Raw genomic sequence first — 18,707 nt, forward strand, 5'->3', positions numbered from 1 at the left:
GATTTTAACAGTGTTTCAAGCCAGCCTGGAGAAAATGTGAACAATATGGAACAAACAAAAAAAATCAAAAAGAGGTAAGACATTTGAATAATAAAAAGGTTTTGGAGGAAATCCTGTCTTTAATCCAGAAAGGGAAAAATGTTACTGAGCTTCAGACGAGTTCTTAACAACGGTAGGGTTCTGTCGTTTGGCAAAGATGAGTCACTCCATATCTATCTGCCCTTAGAGTTACAGAGATCCCTAACACCCCGGCATCAGAAGACTGAATGTGCCGAGGAGGAGGACTTGCTTTCTTGGCTCCATATGTGCTTCCCCAGGTGGTTCTGTCCTCCTGCGGTAGCTTGAGAATGAGAAGCTGAGGTGAAGGTTTAAGCTACGTTTGTGGACTGAGATGAAGCTGCTGGACGGGCCTACGCAAATGTGGACCGTACTTTTTTTTTTTTTTTTTTTGAGGTACGCGGGCCTCTCACTGCTGTGGCCTCTCCCGTTGCGGAGCACAGGCTCCGGACGCGCAGGCTCAGCGGCCATGGCTCACGGGCCCAGCCACTCCGCGGCATGTGGGATCTTCCCAGACCTGGGCACGAGCCCGTGTCCCCTGCATCGGCAGGCGGACTCTCAACCATTGCGGCACCAGGGAAGCCCTGGACCGTATTTTTAAACTGCCTCATTACACCAGAGATCAGGACAAAAATTCCCATTTGAACATAGATTTTTCTTTCCTTGCTCAGTGAGCGTGTCCTGTTGGATTAGCTAGTCATGGTGCCACCACAGACGCATCTGACAGAGCTAATTTAGTGCCCACCAACAGCTGCCACTACTTCCTTCACTTGGGCTATTTCCAATATTTTCAGTAGCCTCCTAATTAGACATTCTGCTTCCCCTCTTGCTCCCTTCCAAAATATTCTCCATGTAACAGCTAACGTGATCCTTTTAAAACAGAAATTGGCCGCGTATTACTTCTCTACCTAATCCTCTTCAGAGGCTTTCGGTGCACATAGGATAAAACACTTAAATGTGGCTTACAAGGCCCTGGTGATGTAGCCTCCTCTCCACTCTCATCTTGTAACCTGTCTCTTCCTTGGGCCAGTTAAGTCCATTGTAATGGCTTTTTTGAAGTTTCTACCTTTGTTTAACCTCAGGGACTTCACACATGCCACTCCTCTCTGGCATGGTCTTTCCCCCACTTTTTACTAGACTAAGTCCTCCTCTTTTGTTCAGATTATACTTTCTCAGAGAGGCCTTTCCTGACCTTCATATCATAGCTACATACAGACACACCATTATTTCTCTTTTTACATTTACATCATATGAGTGTATGTTTGTGTTTGTTTAACGTCTCTCTCCTACCCAACTGTGAGCTCTTTGAGGTCAGGGATCCTATCTGTCTGTTACAACATTGTATACCCAACTTCTAGAACAATGCCTAGAAAGTCGTAGGCACTGCTGGATGAATGAATGATACTTGGGGTTTGGCATATGAGTCTGGCTTATCATTTTCCTCACCATTTTTACAGTTTCTTTTATTTAATAAAACTTTGTTTTTATAGCAGTGTCTTAAACTGCTTGAATTAATTGAATGAGAATTTTAAGTAACTTCTAGAATTAGCCATACTTTTTAAGTGGAATTAGAGCTAAGTTAATGGATACATTTCTCTTTTTTTAAGCCATCTAAACTAAATTCTGTTCTTTGACAAGAAAAGTTTTTAAACCTTTTAAATTACAAAAGTAATTTGCTTTTTACAGAAAACACAAATAATATACAAGTATAGATCTTCCCTCACTGCTTCCCTAATCTTGTTCCTCAAAGATAACTACTCATCAATTTATTGTACAATGTATCACATATTTTTCAAGGCGTATACAGGCTATTTTAAAATAAAAAGTAGGAAGATTTTGATAGATGTGGATTACTGACATGAAATAATGTTGTAGTTACCATACCTCTGCTTAGATTTTCTCACTTTGTGTATTTCTGTAAGATAGGTTCCTAAAATATAATTGTTAAATTGAAGAGTGTACATATTTTGATTTTTTTTTTTTTTTTTTTTTTTTTTTTTGCGGTACGCGGGCCTCTCACTGTTGTGGCCTCTCCGGTTGTGGAGCACAGGCTCCGGATGCGCAGGCTCCGCGGCCATGGCTCACGGGCCGAGCCGCTCCATGGCGTGTGGGATCTTCCCGGACCGGGGCACGAACCCATGTCCCCTGCATCGGCAGGCGGACTCCCAACCACTGCGCCACCAGGGAAGCCCTTGAATTTTGATAGATACTTCCAAATTGCCTCCTCAAAGGATTGTAGAAATCAATTTTTAAATAACGTATTTGTGGATTTTATGATTAGAAAAGTAATGTGATATTTATTATAAGCAATTTGACAAATATAGAAAAGCACATCCAAGAAAATCACTTATTCCATCACCTGGTGGTATCCTTGTAGTCTTTTTTGTCTGTACACGTAAGAAATTATTTTTCCAAGATTGGAATCACACTACACAAACTGCTTTTCAATTTGCTGTTTTCAAATAACATTATATTGTTATTTTTCTGTGTCATTTAAAAATTTCTATTATTCCACTGTCTAGTTGTACTACAATTTATTTAATGAATTCTGTACTTTTTGACATCTAGACTATTATCTAATTCTAATGTTCGCTCTTAAAAATAGCACTGGTGTGCATATCTTTGTGTGTATCTATCAGTATGTGTATATATCAGTGCTTTTTCAGTATACACTTTTAGAAGTGGATTTGCAGGGTCAGAGTCTGAAAATTTAAGGCTTTTCATACACATTGTCAAATGGTTCTCTAGAAGAATTCCAAGTTACATCTTACTAGCAATCTCAGAGTGCCCATTTTTCTGCACTCTGATAGGTTAAAAAAAAATGAAAATCAACAAATTAAGTTTTAAAAGTGATAAAGTAAGAAATGGGAGCTATAGCTGTGGTGTAGAATGGACAATGGATGTTAAGACACAGCATCATGTACTATGTAAGTTGTATTTTTCCTCCTTACATTATTCAGCTAATAAATGTCCTTTATTCCCTTTGCTGTTTAGTTTTCTTTGACTCTTTGTGTGTGTCACTGTTCTTTGGTTTGCTGCCATTTTATTCTTTTCACATAGAGACCAAATGAGAGGGTTGACACTGTATCAGAAAAACCAAGAGAAGATCCAGTACTGAAAGAGGAGCTCCCGGTGAGTGGCTTTAGTGAATACTGTCTAACCAAACATGGTGTGAGGAGGTGGAAGCAGAGTGATTAAATTAGAACACACATAGCATGTATTATTACTTCAGAAGTTATACTGAAATAAATCTTGGAGCTGGTTTAAAAGGTAGACATTTTTAGCGAATTATTTTCCTTTTCAAAACTATGACCACTTTTTAATAGATGTGAATTTTTGAGATGCCTTATCAATAATTGGCAACAGAAACCATCAGTCCTCTTTTCAATATTTGGGGTGGGGCTTATCTTCCTCCTCTCTTCTTCCCTTTTGCTAGATACGGGTAGCAGGCATCAGAGAAAAGTATGAGTGAAGTTTTTTATGACCTTTTCCTACAGGTTCAGCCGATGTTACCTTCCGTTCCAACAACAGAAGTGTCCGCTGGTGTTAAGTTCCAGGTTGGCGATCTTGTTTGGTCTAAGGTGGGAACCTATCCTTGGTGGCCTTGTATGGTTTCAAGTGATCCCCAACTCGAGGTTCACACCAAAATTAACACAAGAGGTAAGAAAAGGCATAAATGGACATTAGTAAAAAGTTGTGGCAAAAAAGTGAATCTAAAATGTTGTTTATGAATATAATACATATGTGATAATATAATCTGACACCCAAACACATACCGGTATCAGTTTTTAATGAACAGTGAAATAATTACGGTCATCTTAACTGGCAGAGAGCCTCTACAGCTGACATTGTCCTTGTTTTCCCTTAGAACACCCTATGTTTGTTTTATAATTTCTTTCACACTTCTTTTTTAAAAAACCTTAATCTGACCTTCAAAAGCAAGCAGACCGATAGGTAATAAGATGTCATATATGAGCGTAATAGACATTTGGGCCAAGCTTTGAACATTTTTATTTCATCTTTGACTCCTGTGGGTAGTAATTTTTTACTCAGACAAGTGCTTTTCATCCTGATAAATTTTGCAAGATGCCTTTTTCCTCCTTCTTTCCATTTCTTTTGTTTGTTTTTGGGGGGGTGGTTTGTTTGTTTTTAATTAAAAAAATTTTTTTACTCCATTTTTGCATCTGTAAATTTACTGGGACATCCTTATAAATTCAATATGAAATAGAAGTATGGTTTGAAGCCAGCTACATGGCATAGAATTCTACCTTAGGAATGTTAATAAATATTAAGAAAACATGTATTCTAACTTTATTCCTTTTCCAGAGTTTGACCAAAACCTGTAGAATAGATTCCTGAGATTTTAGCATTTGGAATGGACTTGCTTAGTAGCCAGAGGAAGGTTGGAGTTGGGAATTTATTTCTGGATATTTGCTTTGCGAACTCACTTGTCGAGTCCCTTATTGTCCGTGACAACTTTGCACCTATTTCTTTTTCTCTCATTTTAAACTTTCTGTCTTGGCCCCTGTTCACTGTTATGAGGAGAAAAAGTGTCTGGCAAGTCAGATTTGTGACGGGATCTGCCATATTTGTAACTCTTGTGCTACCCAGCAAGAAATCCACCCAGATACAGAAGACAATCATCTTGTTACTGTAATCTTCTGATTAAGGGTTGGGGTGACTAGAAGTATCGATAGGGTAGAAGTTTAAAAAAAACCCCAACACTGTTGAATGTCCACTCCTGTGCAAGGCACAGTGTTAAACAATTCTCTTGTAGGACTCCCCTGGCGGTCCAATGGTTAAGACTCCACGCTTCCAATGCGGGGGGGCATGGGTTGGATCCCTGGTTGGGCAGCTGAGACCCCACATGCTGCATGACGTGGCCAAAAAATAAATTAAAAAACAAACAATTCTCTTGTATATTTTCTTTTTTTTTTTTTTTTTTTTTTTTTTTGCGGTACGCGGGCCTCTCACTGTTGTGGCCTCTCCCGTTGCGGAGCACAGGCTCCGGACGCGCAGGCTCAGCAGCCATGGCTCACGGGCCCTGCCGCTCCGCGGCATGTGGGATCTTCCCGGACCGGGGCACAAACCCGTGTCCCCTGCATCGGCAGGCGGACTCTCAACCACTGCGCCACCAGGGAAGCCCTGTATATTTTCTTAAACAGTCCTCATAGCAGCTATACTATGAAGTAGGTACTATTATCCTTACGTTTTGGATCTGTAAATAGAGTCTCAAAGAAATCTTAGTCCCTAACCTCTACTCTTAACTACTACTGTATAATAAAAGAAAAGTAATTGAATTCCCCTACTCATAATTTACAGAGACTGGGGGAGGCAGTCCTAGCCCCTTCATTTATATAGTAGGGCTGTTGGACTGTTAATCTCTTGAGTACCTTGCACATTTAATAATCTATGATTCTTGAATGGGAGAAGAAAGGGACAAGCCTTCTTAGATAAAACAATACACAAGTCCCTATCTGGGCCTCCAGGGCACTCTGAGATGTTACATCACGTGAGAGTTGTGGCTCTTCAGTTCTGTCCCCTTAGGAAAGCATCCTTTTGAGATTATATAAAGAATTTCACATTTAATTACTCCATGAAAACTTACTAATTTCAGCTTTTTTCTGGGATACAAATGAAAGCAACAAATGAAAGCATAATCTATGCTTCATCTTGTATTCCAAAGGAAGTGTTTAAATTTATTTTATGAGTTAATCTGGTCTGGTCCTCCCTACTTTAGTGCTGGAAAAACTGATTTTGTTTGTATTGTTGAGGAAACCGAAATCTGAGAATTTAGGTTTGAAAAATGTACAGGCTGATAATATTTAAAATTTTCTCTTCCCTGTAGTAGTTTTTAAAATAATAGCCTTCTTGAGCTATGATTTACATGCCATAAAATTCACCCTTTTAAAGCCTGCAGTTTAATGATGTTTAGTACGTTTCCAGAGTTGTGTGGCCATTACCACAATCTAACTTTATCCCTTCTTTCATCAGCCCAGAAAAGAGATGCCGCATCCATTAGGAGTCACTTCCCATTCCCCACTCTGCTCTCCAGCCCTGAGAAGCCACTAATTACTTTTTGTCTCTATAGATTTACCTTTTCTGGTCATTTCATATAAATCTACTCGTATAATATGTGGGCTTTTATGTCTGGTTTCTTTCACTTAGCATCATGTTTAGAGGTTCATCTGTGTTGTGGTGTGTGTCAGTACTTTGTCTCTCTTTATTGCCAAATAATATTTCATTGCCTGGCTGTGCAGTGCAGTTTTAAATGAAGCAGTTTTTTGACAGTTTTTCTAAAAACCAGAAACACAGTATAAAACTTGATTTTGTTGATTATGTTCCACACATGACACCTGTGAAACATTTTGTGTTGCTTATTATCTAAACTACTTTGTAAAATTTGTCTTGAATTTTATATAGTAATCAATGGTTTCCATACTGTTATTAGTCAGTATTGTTATTAGTCAGATTCTCAGCATTGGAAAACGTATTTAACGGTTTTCACACTTACAGATATAATTCTTTGAAGAGCACATTGAACGATGTTTGGATCACATGTCTATTTTGTTGTATTTCATTGTTTAGATCTCATTTTAAGTGTAAAAGTTAAAAATGAAATGCTCTTTCTGCTTATGACAATACAGTATATATGTTCAGAAGGCAGAGTTGCCCATAGTCTCGTCCTCCAGATATGTAACAACTATTAAGAGTTTGGGAGTAATTCGGGGAATTCCCTGACAGTCCAGTGGTTAGGACTCTGTGCTCTCACTGCCGGGGCACCAACGTTCAATCCCTGGTGGGGGAACTAAGATCCCACAAGCCTCGAGGTGCGGCCAAAAAAAAAAATAAAAAAGAGAGAGAGAAAAGAGAAGAAGAGTTTGGGAGTAATTCTTTTTCTCTTTGCATATTGTAATGAATAGATATGAAAATAAAGATTTTTAACTGAGAGTTTTAAATGGTATCACATTATACCTATTGTAACTTTTAATCCCAATATATTTTAAAAAATTTTAAACTGGACAGTTTTACCTATATTATTTTTGTTATATAAAAATGTTTCCTCCACATTTTTCTATTGGAAATTTAGCTCATTATTCAGAGACAGATGTGCTTGTTTCTCCATCTGTCAGGTCTTTGGGGTTTTATTTCACTCTTTTTTATAGTTTTCCAGCCAGCAGGAAACAGTGCCAACAAAGAGACAAATTGTTTGATTCGTTTCATCTGTAGTAAGTGATTTAATGGAGGAAGAAGTTGAAAATAAAGATTAAAATGAGATTATTTTATCTGTGAGTTTTTGTTTTCATGTTTTTAACGGTAATTCAGAGTCTTTTGGGATTACCTGTTTGGTTCTAAATAAGTAACTCTGACTTTTGGAAACAGATTATGTCCTATGTTCTTGTTTTTTTTTTTTTTTTTTTTTTAGTCCTAATAAGATTTCATTGAGAACCAGTTAAGTCAAATCCTTTACGGAACATAGAAATACATACAATTCCAGCCCTTTCCAGTAAATGGCTATATAACATTGGCGTAGGGTCCCTGAATATCCTACTTTGACTTGTACCTGTAGGAGAGAAACAGTTCTTCTACAGATTAACAATACAGAAGTGGGGTGCTCTGACCTATTTAGGGGGAGCAGCAGTGAAGTCAGAATTGAGTATGAATAGCAAAGGATTATAGGTGAGTTCAAGTAGCCACAGGAGTAGATGAATAAGTGTTTACTCTTCACATTTTGTATTTCAAACTCAGTCAAGAGAAGGCAGGGCATTATAAGATCAGACACAAATTAACCTGAGGACTTATGAGCAAAGTACACCTCTCAGTTAAGTCATGCCGGGAAGTTGTAATAGGAGAGAAAATGGCCACTTTTACCTAAAACTCTACCTACCGTGAAGGCTTTTGATTCCAAATAATTGGAAGTGACGTCAAAGATGAAAAGAGGGTCAAATGACTCTAAGGATTAAAGACTGACTTCTTGATGGGACCAATAGGATTGATGTAAATAACCGATCGTGATGTTCACAGAAGCACACGACAGGATAAATGAATACTGCTTGACAAGGCTTTAAGGTTTCACTACCTAGTCTTTACATGGAGATAAAAGATACTACTCAGTTTTCTGGGAAGCAGTTTTGTGCATTTTTTCATTTTGTTTTGTTTTCTAACAAAAAAAAAATATCTGAGGGAAAAATGATGTAACAGAAATAGAACTAAAATGATGCCTCTTCCTTACAAAACTAAGAAACTTCATGTAAAAGTTTCAGTTTCTGCCATGGTGTTAGGGTATTAGTCTGAGTTTTATAGCCTTTGCCTGAGCTTAAAATCCTATCAAACTTTCTGAGCTCTTAAACATAAATAAAACAAACAATGGCACAAATATAAAATCTTGCCAGTTTAATAACTTAAAAAGCTAAAGACAAAAATGAAAACTGGGGCTTCCCTGGTGGCGCAGTGGTTGAGAGTCCGCCTGCCGATGCAGGGGACACGGGTTCGTGCCCCGGTCTGGGAAGATCCCACATGCCGCGGAGCGGCTGGGCCCGTGAGCCATGGCCGCTGAGCCTGTGCGTCCGGAGCCTGTGCTCCGCAAGGGGAGAGGCCACAACAGTGAGAGGCCCACGTAACAAACAAACAAAAAAAAAAAAAAAAAATGAAAACTGGATTGTGTTTGTATTGATAAATTTGTTAATGGATGGCAGTAGCTAAACAGCAATCTAAACAGGAATAAGAATCTTATTCAAAGTGTTCTCCCTGCCTTGATGTCTTCCTAGGGTTAAATTAATTAAGGTGTTTGGTGAAGCACTGTGATCAGTCTCCTCCAGTTAAGAGAAAGTGTTTTGTTCTTTTTCCCTTGGTTAGTAACTATAGTAGCTAAAAGTGCAGGAACAGTATAGTAAGACATTTAACTAAACCAAATGGGGTCTGTTCTGTCAAGCTGGACACCCATCCAAAGGCAGATTAGCTTTCCTGTGGATGCTGACACTGTTCATGTGACACGTTCACGAGAAAGGCACGGCTTGCACAGAGCTTGCCAGCAGTGCTTCAAATCTGAGAGGCACAAGGTTGTCCCCAGCTAGCATGAGTCACAGAGGAATAAGCTAATCCTGGGAATGGAGCAGTGGGCTGTGTTTTAGATCCTACTGTCAGTAGCCTTTAAAGGGTCAGGCAATTGCCAATAATATTAACTATTTTGGTGCTAAATGGAAAATAATAGGGGATTGCTATCCACGGGAACCAACATGTACTCAGTGGGGATTTGGTTCACAGTTCCAATAAAAATAGCATGTTTTTGTGACCGAGAGAGCCGTGAAATAGGCACATTTAAAATTTTTAGAGCCTGTTTTCTTAAAAACTGCAAAATGTTTCACAATCAGTCAAAATACATAGAAAAGACAAACAAGCCTGGGAAAGTCAGCAATGGAAGAAGGGGGAATGGGAGCTGATGAGTCAAAACAATTTGTACAGAATTTGAAGCACCAGGGAGTCTTCACCTACCATATCAATACCCGATCCTGAGGGCTCAGAAATGGATGAGTGTTAAAGCCTCAGGTATGCAAAGAGACAAAAGCCATTTGTTCTAAGAATAATCACTGGATAATACCTTCTCAGGAACCAGCATTCCTGTCAAAAGCTTAGCGATTTTGCAGTATAGCACCCCTCCCCCTTTTTAACAAGTAGAATGCTCTACTATTTAGTGAAAAGATCAACATCTAGACAGATAGGAAGGAAAATACCTTATGGCTTCTTCCCAGCAACCAACCCTTTATAAAGCATCGTCATTGCAAAGTAAGTAAAACACAAATCAAAGTTTAGAAGGTCAGTCAGAAAGGGTGGACTGAATCACAATATATTTACACACAGAAATCTCATTTCCTGATCTTACACTTACTCCAAAGAAGAAACAAATTTACATAAGTAGTTCCAAAACATACTAGCTTATTTGGAGAAAACAAACGTTTTGTTAGCTTATCTAGAAATAGCTTTTAAATCAGAATTTTCATATAACGACCATCACATTTCAGAAGTTTTTGATAAAGATGTTGGATTGTAGAGCCTGGATGCTCTACTAACAAAAAGAGGCAAATTTGAAAGTGTGTTTATCTCTAGTTTCAGCATTGTGAATCTGAAAAATGGTGTTTAGGTCCTTAGCCCAGTTGGCAACTCTTTCAATTTTTGTCCTGGAAGCATATAGTTATATTTTTGTCCCGTTTCATAATCAACCACTTAGAGAAAAGCAAAGTCATAAAAGTGTCATTAAAAAAATTAAAGGGAAGAGGTGGATGTCAATATCCAGCGATAAGCATGTATTTATCTACATTTAGTTTCTTTTAAACGTTTTTAGAACTGTAACAGATGGTTATATTCATAAGCTTGAGTAAGAATACGACTGCCTCCAAGTTCTGAAATAAATGCATATATGCCCTCAAAATACTGTACACATCACCTACCCTCCCTTTAGGAGAAACTGAAGTTAATTAAGGTTTCCCTGGATATTTTAAAATAAAAGTAAATAATTAAAAGGAACTGAACTAAAGACATATTCTGGAAAAAAAAAATCAACTAAAGTACACAGTTTGACTCTGTTGTTGCTTTAGCCCCGGTTTGATGTATAGAGAGGCTCACGCAGTGAGTTGCATGGAGGGGACTTCCCTCTTACAGTTCAAATGCAGGGAACCTGGCTTTTGTGGGCACTAGGAGGTCAGCCAAGAAATGAATTGTTCCAGCCGCTCCTTCAAAGAGGGAGAAGGGGGTGTCTGGTGTTCTGCATCTGTGTTCTCCATAATCTAAGCACCATTCAGCGAACTCACAGGCCCTGTACAGGTGCCTTGCGTCCTGCGTGAGGTTGTACAGCGGCTGGAAGGCGTAGGCATCCCCTGCAGCGCCGTGGCACAGCCCGTACCCCTTCTTCAGCGAGCCACACTGCCAGGTCACATCAGCACACAGATAGGCATCATTGAGAGACTGTTCCTCTTCGAACACCTTATGGGCCTGAATGAGCATGTACACGACTCCCGGAGAACCGTGGCACCAGTGGACTAGCAGTCCCGAGTCATGCCCACACGAGGAGGACGTTGCCGGAAGGGAATGTCAGCTGGCAGACGTAGTCTCCACTGGGCTTGACCAAGCTGTCACTTCCCATGGCTCACTTGAAGGCTGGGCTGCCTCAGGTGCTCATAAATTCCTGCCAGGCCATGAGCAGCCCCGACATGGTATTCTCGGTACCATTCATACACCGGCGGAGTCTTTCTAGCTAGGTCTTCTCCAGAGGTTAAGACTGTTTCACAAATCTGCTGAGTATGGCTTTGAGGAATCTTTTCCACTGCAGAGTTCTTCACAAAGAGAAGAGCATAGATATAGCCCATTGGACCATAGAGCACTTCATTTGGAGCATATGGGAATCAGGCTTATGTAGGTGAATTAGCTGGGTGATGCAGTCTTCTGCCCGCTTCTCATTGTTCATCTTGTGATGCACCACAGCGGCCACTGCCAGGGGGCCCCTATCCTCGCAAAAGGAAGGTGATGGAATGCTTGGTCAGATAGTTCAGACTTTGCTTTACATAGCCATGTGCCATCTGTAGGTAGGTAGGGTCCCCACACACATCCTAGAGGTGTAAGTAAAGCACAGCAGCACCTGCCCAGTCAGTGTAAACTGTGCTATCCCGAGTGTCTGCCGACTCTAGGCTTCTCTCCATTCGCTGAAGAAGCTCTCGAATCTTATTGTTCAGGAGTTGTGAGAATTCAGTAGTCATCCCAGCAGAATCAGAGTAGCCTTCAGCCAGGGATTTGTTATAATCGCATAAGGATTCGGGGAGGCCCTTTGCGCCATGGTGCCAGAAACGAGCCCCGCGGCCTCGGGACAAAACGAGAAGCGACGCTTTCACCTGTCCTGTGTTCTTGTAACCCTACTGCTTGTACCCACCACCCTGTCCTCCAAACCTACCTATTAGTTGCGACTATATTTTTGTTCTTGTCCTCCAAAACCCTTGGACTTTTAATAAACCTTCTTTGATTGATCACAATCAAATTTATGCTTGGCTCTTCTCAGATTACATGATATGGAAAACCAAGGTGTGTATGTTTCTCTTTTCTCACAGGCTCTTTTACATATGAAATTTTAATTTGGTTTAAAAATAATTCCTTAAGTAACCTCCCGTTAATGTCTAATAAAATTTAAAAATTTCAAATCCAAGATATAATCCTTTTCCTGTAACTCAGTCAGTTGAGTTTACGCTGATACCCATACTTTCTGTCAGGATCTGCTTCTTGTCCTTCTCTCCGTACCTGCCTTATCTTGGATTCCCCAAGAGGACCAGTTTTCACATTTCTCTATTGACCTGAGACATTTTCTTTACAGTGATGTTTTTCAAACTGTTATTGGTAAAGGACTAGTTTTTTGCTCTTTTAAAAAAATTTTCCAGTCCACCGTGGACCAAAACTTCTGTAAATTACGATAAAATTAACTATTAGGGAAATGAAAGGCCTCCCCTTCCAAAAAAAATACACGGTACAGGATCCCTGATCGTGGGCCTAGATGTCACGCAATGTCAAATTATCATAGTTTCTAGATGCTCACTCTTACCTTCTCTGCTTATTTTGTGGCAGACTGGCTTGCCCTGGGAACCACACTCAGAGTAGCACTGCCAGAGAGCAGTGGTTCTCAGGTGTTTTGGTCCCAGAACCCCTTTTACTCTTAAAATTTGAGGACTCTAAATGCTTTTGTTTACATAGGTTATATCTATTACTGTTTATGTTAATTTAGAAATTAAAGCTGAGAAAAATTTTAAATATTTACCAATTCATTTTTAAAAAGCTACTGTAATATTATTAATTCTGTTTTTATGAAAAATACTTTCTCAAGCAAAAAAATTGAGAATGGTATTTTTACATTTTTGCAAATCTCTTTAATGACTGACTTAACTGAAGACACTAGATTCTCGTATCTGGTTCCACATTCAGTCTGTTATGGTTTGTTGTTTCGGTCGAAGAAAATGAAGATAATCTGGCCTCACACAGATGTGTAGTTGGAAAAGGGGAGAGTATTTTAATAATAGCCTTTTCAGGTAATTGTGGGTATATTTCTTTGATATTGCCCCAAAACTCAGCAAGTGGTGGGGTAGTTGCAATATGGAATCTGAAATCCTATCAATAAACTTTTTGTACTCGGTTTCTGTCTTGCACTTTGAATGGATCGTTTGCCTTTCATGACTTTGTAACATCATACATTGGCCATTTAAAAAATATTGCATGCATATCTTCCAAATGTTGACACATTCCTTTATAGATATTTTTAAAATCACATTCGTTGTCATCACTTACTTCATCAGAAAATTCTTAGATTATTTGGAAATTGGAAGACTCATGGGGCAGATACTAGTTTTCCAATATTTTGATTTTTCTTGGAAGATCAAATTTTATTATTGGCAACAAATACTATCAGCTGTTTTCCTTGAAGTGACAAACTTGCTTGTTCATTTTTGAGAAAATACCTGCCAAATTCTCAAGTTCAAATAACCATAGTTTTTCTCTTAGTCATGTTCCATGAAGAATTGGCCAGTTCACCGTGCAGTTCAATCGCAGAAGTACTTTCCCTCAAGGCAGTCTTCATACTTGCAGCACGCAGAAGTGCTTTATGCACCCTTCCCATTTTGTCACAAGGAATACTAGAAAGACATGTGTTCAAGGGTTGAGATTTAGTAAAAGTAATTTTTACTGCTTTGTCAAGGACATTAAGTAAAACTGGCTTTGTTTGTTTGTTTGTTTGTTAACTGCCAGCGTATGGCTGTGAAGGATACGGCACTAGTATAATTTGGTATCATCACTGCCTTTATCTGTGCTCAGATGCCAGCAGTCTGACCCACCATTGCTTTTGCTCTATTAAGTGCAAATGCCAACATCATGAAAAAGACAACATCTTGGTGTTGTTGTGAAGATGGTTTTGACCTTGCAGGATCCCTGGGAGAGTCTCAGTAGCCTGTCCTCCCCTTACCATCCCCAGGTCTGTGCGCCACACGTTTATGTCATTAGAAAAGCAGTTTGACCAGCACTTGGCTTTTGAAAGTCCAAGAAAATATGTTACGCATTTTTTTGAAGGAAAAATTATTCATTTATACCCAGATTTGTTTGTAAAAAGGTTTGAGGCCAGTAAAAATAAATTGTGTAACCAAGGTAACAAATCTGACAGTTAGCAGAATTTCTGATTTTTTTTTTCTCTTAAAACTTGCTGTACTAAGTTTAATCGTTTGGGGTGATTTTTACAGTAACAGTTAGTTGTGTTATTGGTAGATGTTGGATTACATCTTTGGACAATCCAAAAACTACACGTTTTAATAGGAGTAAACTAGGGAATCTGGCTTAGGTGCACATTTTTGGCAAAGTATATGTGGCTGCTTATGCTCTGAAATGGCTAATAAGAATTTTTACTTACAGGTGCCCGGGAATATCACGTCCAATTTTTTAGCAACCAGCCAGAGAGGGCGTGGGTTCACGAAAAGCGGGTCCGAGAGTACAAAGGTCACAAACAGTATGAAGAACTACTGGCCGAGGCGACCAGACAAGCCAGCAATCACTCTGAGAAACAGAAGGTGACTGATGACATAGGAACATGGTCAATTGAATGTGGACTGTAAAGGACTTAATAATTTAGTAGAGCTTTTCATACTTGAATTCAGGCAATTAGAATGACTTATTTTAGTCCTCTAAGTTCAATTTTAATAATTCATTGTAAGTGTGTCAGTAAATTTTATATGTCATATAAACAACATTATAGTCCTACTGAAAACTTTATCTGCTTAATACAATTTTGGATTCTATTTTGAATTGAATTCAAATGTACGTAGTCTAGTAGATGCTAGTGAAATGTGGATTTTCACAGAGATTTTTATGTTTTTTCCTATTTCAGCATTTCCCCCAATTCCCCTTTATTCTTATTTAGCAAAATTGTTTTATGAAAGTAAGGTTTAAAAAATATTTGGTACTTACTCTGAGACAGGCACTGTTTTTAAGCATTTTATGTATGTATTAATCCATTTAATCTTCATTACAACTTCGGTGAGGTAGATACTATTATTCCTATTTCTGCAGATGAAGAAATTGAGGCACAGAAAGCTTAAGTAGCGGGTTCAACCAAGGTCACACTAGTGATGGAACCAAAGATGTTTGTTGTGGTGGTGGACATACTAGAATTTTGACATGAACTCTTGATAATCTGTCTGGTCGAGATTTTTAAACTCAACTAATTTAGTGTGGGCCTCTGGTGATTCAGAACTTTGTCATATTTTCACTCTAAGCTAAATATTTTCACAGAGGATTTTGATTACTTTTATCAAACTTAACACTTCACAGATTTAAATAACAGTGTTTGACATATACTGTACCATCTCCTTGTTTCATTAGCTAATTTCTGGCTACCTCAGTCTAACCCCCTGGATAATTCCTAATTGCTTTGCTCATCTCACATACCTTTATTCAAAATTTTCTTACCTGTTTTGCCAATCCAAAGTCTTCTGATCAGGACTCTGGAAACTGTGATGCAGGTTTATTTTTCCTCTCATACAATCCTGTTTTCTTGTGTTGTATCCATTTCCACGTGTTCCTCGGGGCTCTTCTTTCTCTGCATTCTTCCCCTGTTTGCATTCTGGCACAGGCTGGCCGCTCAGCTCCAAATGCTGGCTCTGTGCCACTTACTTAGCTTTGCTGTGGCCTGGGTGGCACCCCTGAGCTTTAGGGTGTCGTCTTTAATGTTAGTGTTTTATTGGCCCCTGAAAGTAATCCTTTCTGTAATCTTTCTTCTCTCTGCCATCATCATTGCCAGCTTTTTAGGAATGTGACATGAGGAGGACGACTCCCTCTTGGAGGGACTTGTCCAGCAGAGTGGGCGACAAACAAGGGTTTACTGTAAAAGAGTGGACCTGCATGTCCTCGATAGCAGCGCTGATTCATCAAAGTCATGGAGTTAGAACATTTCCCTTGTTTGACTGAAGACCCTGAAGATGTTTATGCATACCTGGAAAGATGATAAGACCACATGGGAAATACGTGTTGGTTTAACTGTCCCTGTTAGATTAAAGCGTGTTCCATAATGCCTGCATCTTTCTTTACAGATTCGGAAACCCCGGCCTCAGAGAGAACGTGCTCAGTGGGATATCGGCATTGCCCACGCCGAGAAAGCGTTGAAAATGACCCGGGAGGAAAGAATCGAACAGTATACTTTTATCTACGTTGATAAACAGCCTGAGGAGGCTTTATCCCAAGCAAAAAAGAATGTTGCCTCCAAGGCTGAAGTTAAAAAAACCCGAAGGCCAAGATCAGTGCTGAATGCTCAGCCAGAACAGACCAGTGCAGGCGAGGCGGCCTCCTCACTATCAGGTACTGAAATTCGGAGACACAGCCAGAGGCGGCACACGAGCGTGGAAGAGGACGAACCACCTCCCGTTAAAGTAGCCTGGAAAACGGCAGCTGCGAGGAAATCCTTACCAGCTTCCATCACAATGCACAAAGGGAGCCTGGATTTGCAGAAGTGTAACATGTCTCCAGTTGTGAAAATTGAACAAGTGTTTGCTCTTCAGAATGCTACAGGAGATGGGAAATTTATCGATCAGTTTGTTTATTCAACGAAGGTACCTCCTTTTTTCATGGGTTTTTTGGGGGGGGACCTAGGTGTCTAGTAAGTAGTCAACCTTGGCATTTAAAAAAACCCAAAAAAACACAAGGTCATAATTTGAATACCCTTTGTATTCACTGCACTTGAAATGTACAGTCAGTTTACTCTGTTTAAGATGGGGGCAAAAAAGACATAGGCAAAAAAGCTTTGTTTTTCTTCTTTTTTTTTCTCTCTTTTGTAATATATCCCCATCTGTACTAGATTAATCTTGAGCTGTGCAGCCAAAATTGAGCTGAGCTCCCTAAAATCATGGAAGAAAACTGGGCACTTTGCCTGTTTCTGGTTTGTGTGGTTAGTTTTTCTTAGTTGCAAAGTATGCTTCTTATTAAATCATTTCTGTCAGTTATCTGAATTAACCATTCTAATCATTATACCTGTTGCGCTGTTTGGTTGCACCAGCAATTTTGTTTGGCTCATGTTGACCTGGGATAGCTAATACATTTTAGAAAAATACCAGAACTGTGTTTGTTCTGTCACAATGAACTGTGGTGACAGCTTGTGTAACGGGGTGAAAGTAGCCTCTTCAAACGGAATGCCTCCCTCGACAGCCCTGGGCCTCCATTTAGGGCACTTACGCTTTAGCTCGAACACTTTAAAACTCTTTTACAACATTTGTAATTTCTATTCCGTGTATCTCTTCACTACCCTCCCAGCCGACACCACAACTGTGGGCTCGTGAATCCAAATGTAGTGGCACCTCATGGATGTGCGCCATTTTTAAAGAATTCTGCGCTTATTTCCTAACGTTGTCATATGCACATTAAAATAAATATAGGTATGCCTCATCAGTGATATATTTTCCTAAAGAACAGCATAAGCGTCCTCCGTTAACCTGTTTCTGCCTATAGGTTCAACTGATTTCAGTAAGGCGAAGCTCCTTGGAAAAAACTTAAGTTACAGTCCCCACTTGGTTCTGTTGACAGCTTTGACTAGCAAGTAAATACTTTGCATCTTTTTCTAATGCAAATTGGCTTCTTTCTTGGAGCTGGTTTTTATCTGCTTTTGGATGCACAAGTCAAACTTTGTCACACACACACCCCCCAAAGAGTGCTATTTAAATCAAATTTGAGATAAAACTGACCTTTTAAAAATGAAAGCTTTAAAAATACATATACTCTATTTATAAATCACTCCTTTATTTCACTGCATTAAAAATACCTAAAATGAGACAGAACTGTAATTGTCCCTGCCTTCTCTCTGCTCCAAATTGCTTATGGGGTGCACATTTTCGTCATACTTCTGTAATCTAAGGATATCCTTGTCTTTCAAAGACGTGTTGAGATTTTTATCTGTAGTAGGGTACTTTACCACATGAAAATGACTATAGTTCTCGTACTGTGATATGGGTAAAGGGAGAGACTATTCAGACCAGAAAATATTTTGGTTTTGACAGAAAATTAGATGATACAGGTTTATTTTTTAGTGATGTTCATCATCTGGACTTAGAAAACAGGTTTTTTTCCCCACATAGTCTCATTGTGCATTTTAGAATACATTCTGATGACTTAATAAAATTGTTCTGATAATGGCTAAGATAATAAATTAACTGCAATCAAAGACCATGTAAAAAAAAAAAAAAAAAAAAAAAGACCATGTAAAATCCAAGCACATTATGATGGTCTTAAGGCATCTTTATAAGCCAATGATGCCATTTGCCTGGTAATCACCTGTTTTTTAATTTGCCTTATTTTGAAGGGAATTGGTAACAAAACAGAAATAAGTGTCAGGGGACAAGACAGACTTATAATTTCTACACCAAACCAGAGGAATGAAAAGGCAACTCAGAATATGTCATCTCCTGAAACAACATCTGGTCCTGCAGGTGGGTATGAATGTAGAGTACATTCCCATTTGAGTTCTTGGTTCTGCTTGACTGTCACATGGCAGCTTTGTTCCTAAGAAACCTTTAGTTATCAAAATCAAATTGTATTTTAAAAATGAAATTGTAAAAGCAATTATTTCAATAGGAAAGAATGGTTTAGGGGCCAGAGAG

At 39.1% G+C, this 18,707-nt stretch overlaps 1 protein-coding gene and 1 pseudogene across 6 annotated transcripts in view; one reads left to right on the forward strand and one right to left on the reverse strand.

The window, feature by feature from the left end:
- The window catches only part of NSD3 (nuclear receptor binding SET domain protein 3), a 109,076-nt gene that overhangs the window by 43,277 nt on the left and 47,092 nt on the right, over positions 1 to 18,707 (forward strand). For all 5 annotated transcript variants that reach the window (XM_081220793.1, XM_081220794.1, XM_081220795.1 and 2 more), the window contains exons 3-7: positions 3,118 to 3,189; positions 3,555 to 3,717; positions 14,482 to 14,636; positions 16,155 to 16,670; positions 18,410 to 18,536. In XM_081220793.1, the coding sequence (XP_081076919.1) occupies positions 3,118 to 3,189; positions 3,555 to 3,717; positions 14,482 to 14,636; positions 16,155 to 16,670; positions 18,410 to 18,536 (1,033 nt within the window). The remainder of the gene's footprint in view (positions 1 to 3,117; positions 3,190 to 3,554; positions 3,718 to 14,481; positions 14,637 to 16,154; positions 16,671 to 18,409; positions 18,537 to 18,707) is intronic.
- LOC308608123 (glutathione S-transferase LANCL1-like) lies at positions 10,633 to 11,956 on the reverse strand (annotated as a pseudogene). Its single transcript has one exon. The product of its transcript is annotated as a glutathione S-transferase LANCL1-like (transcript).

This window comes from Mesoplodon bidens (assembly GCF_964165515.1).
Source record: "Mesoplodon bidens genome assembly, chromosome: 20".
Lineage (NCBI taxonomy): Eukaryota > Metazoa > Chordata > Mammalia > Artiodactyla > Ziphiidae > Mesoplodon > Mesoplodon bidens.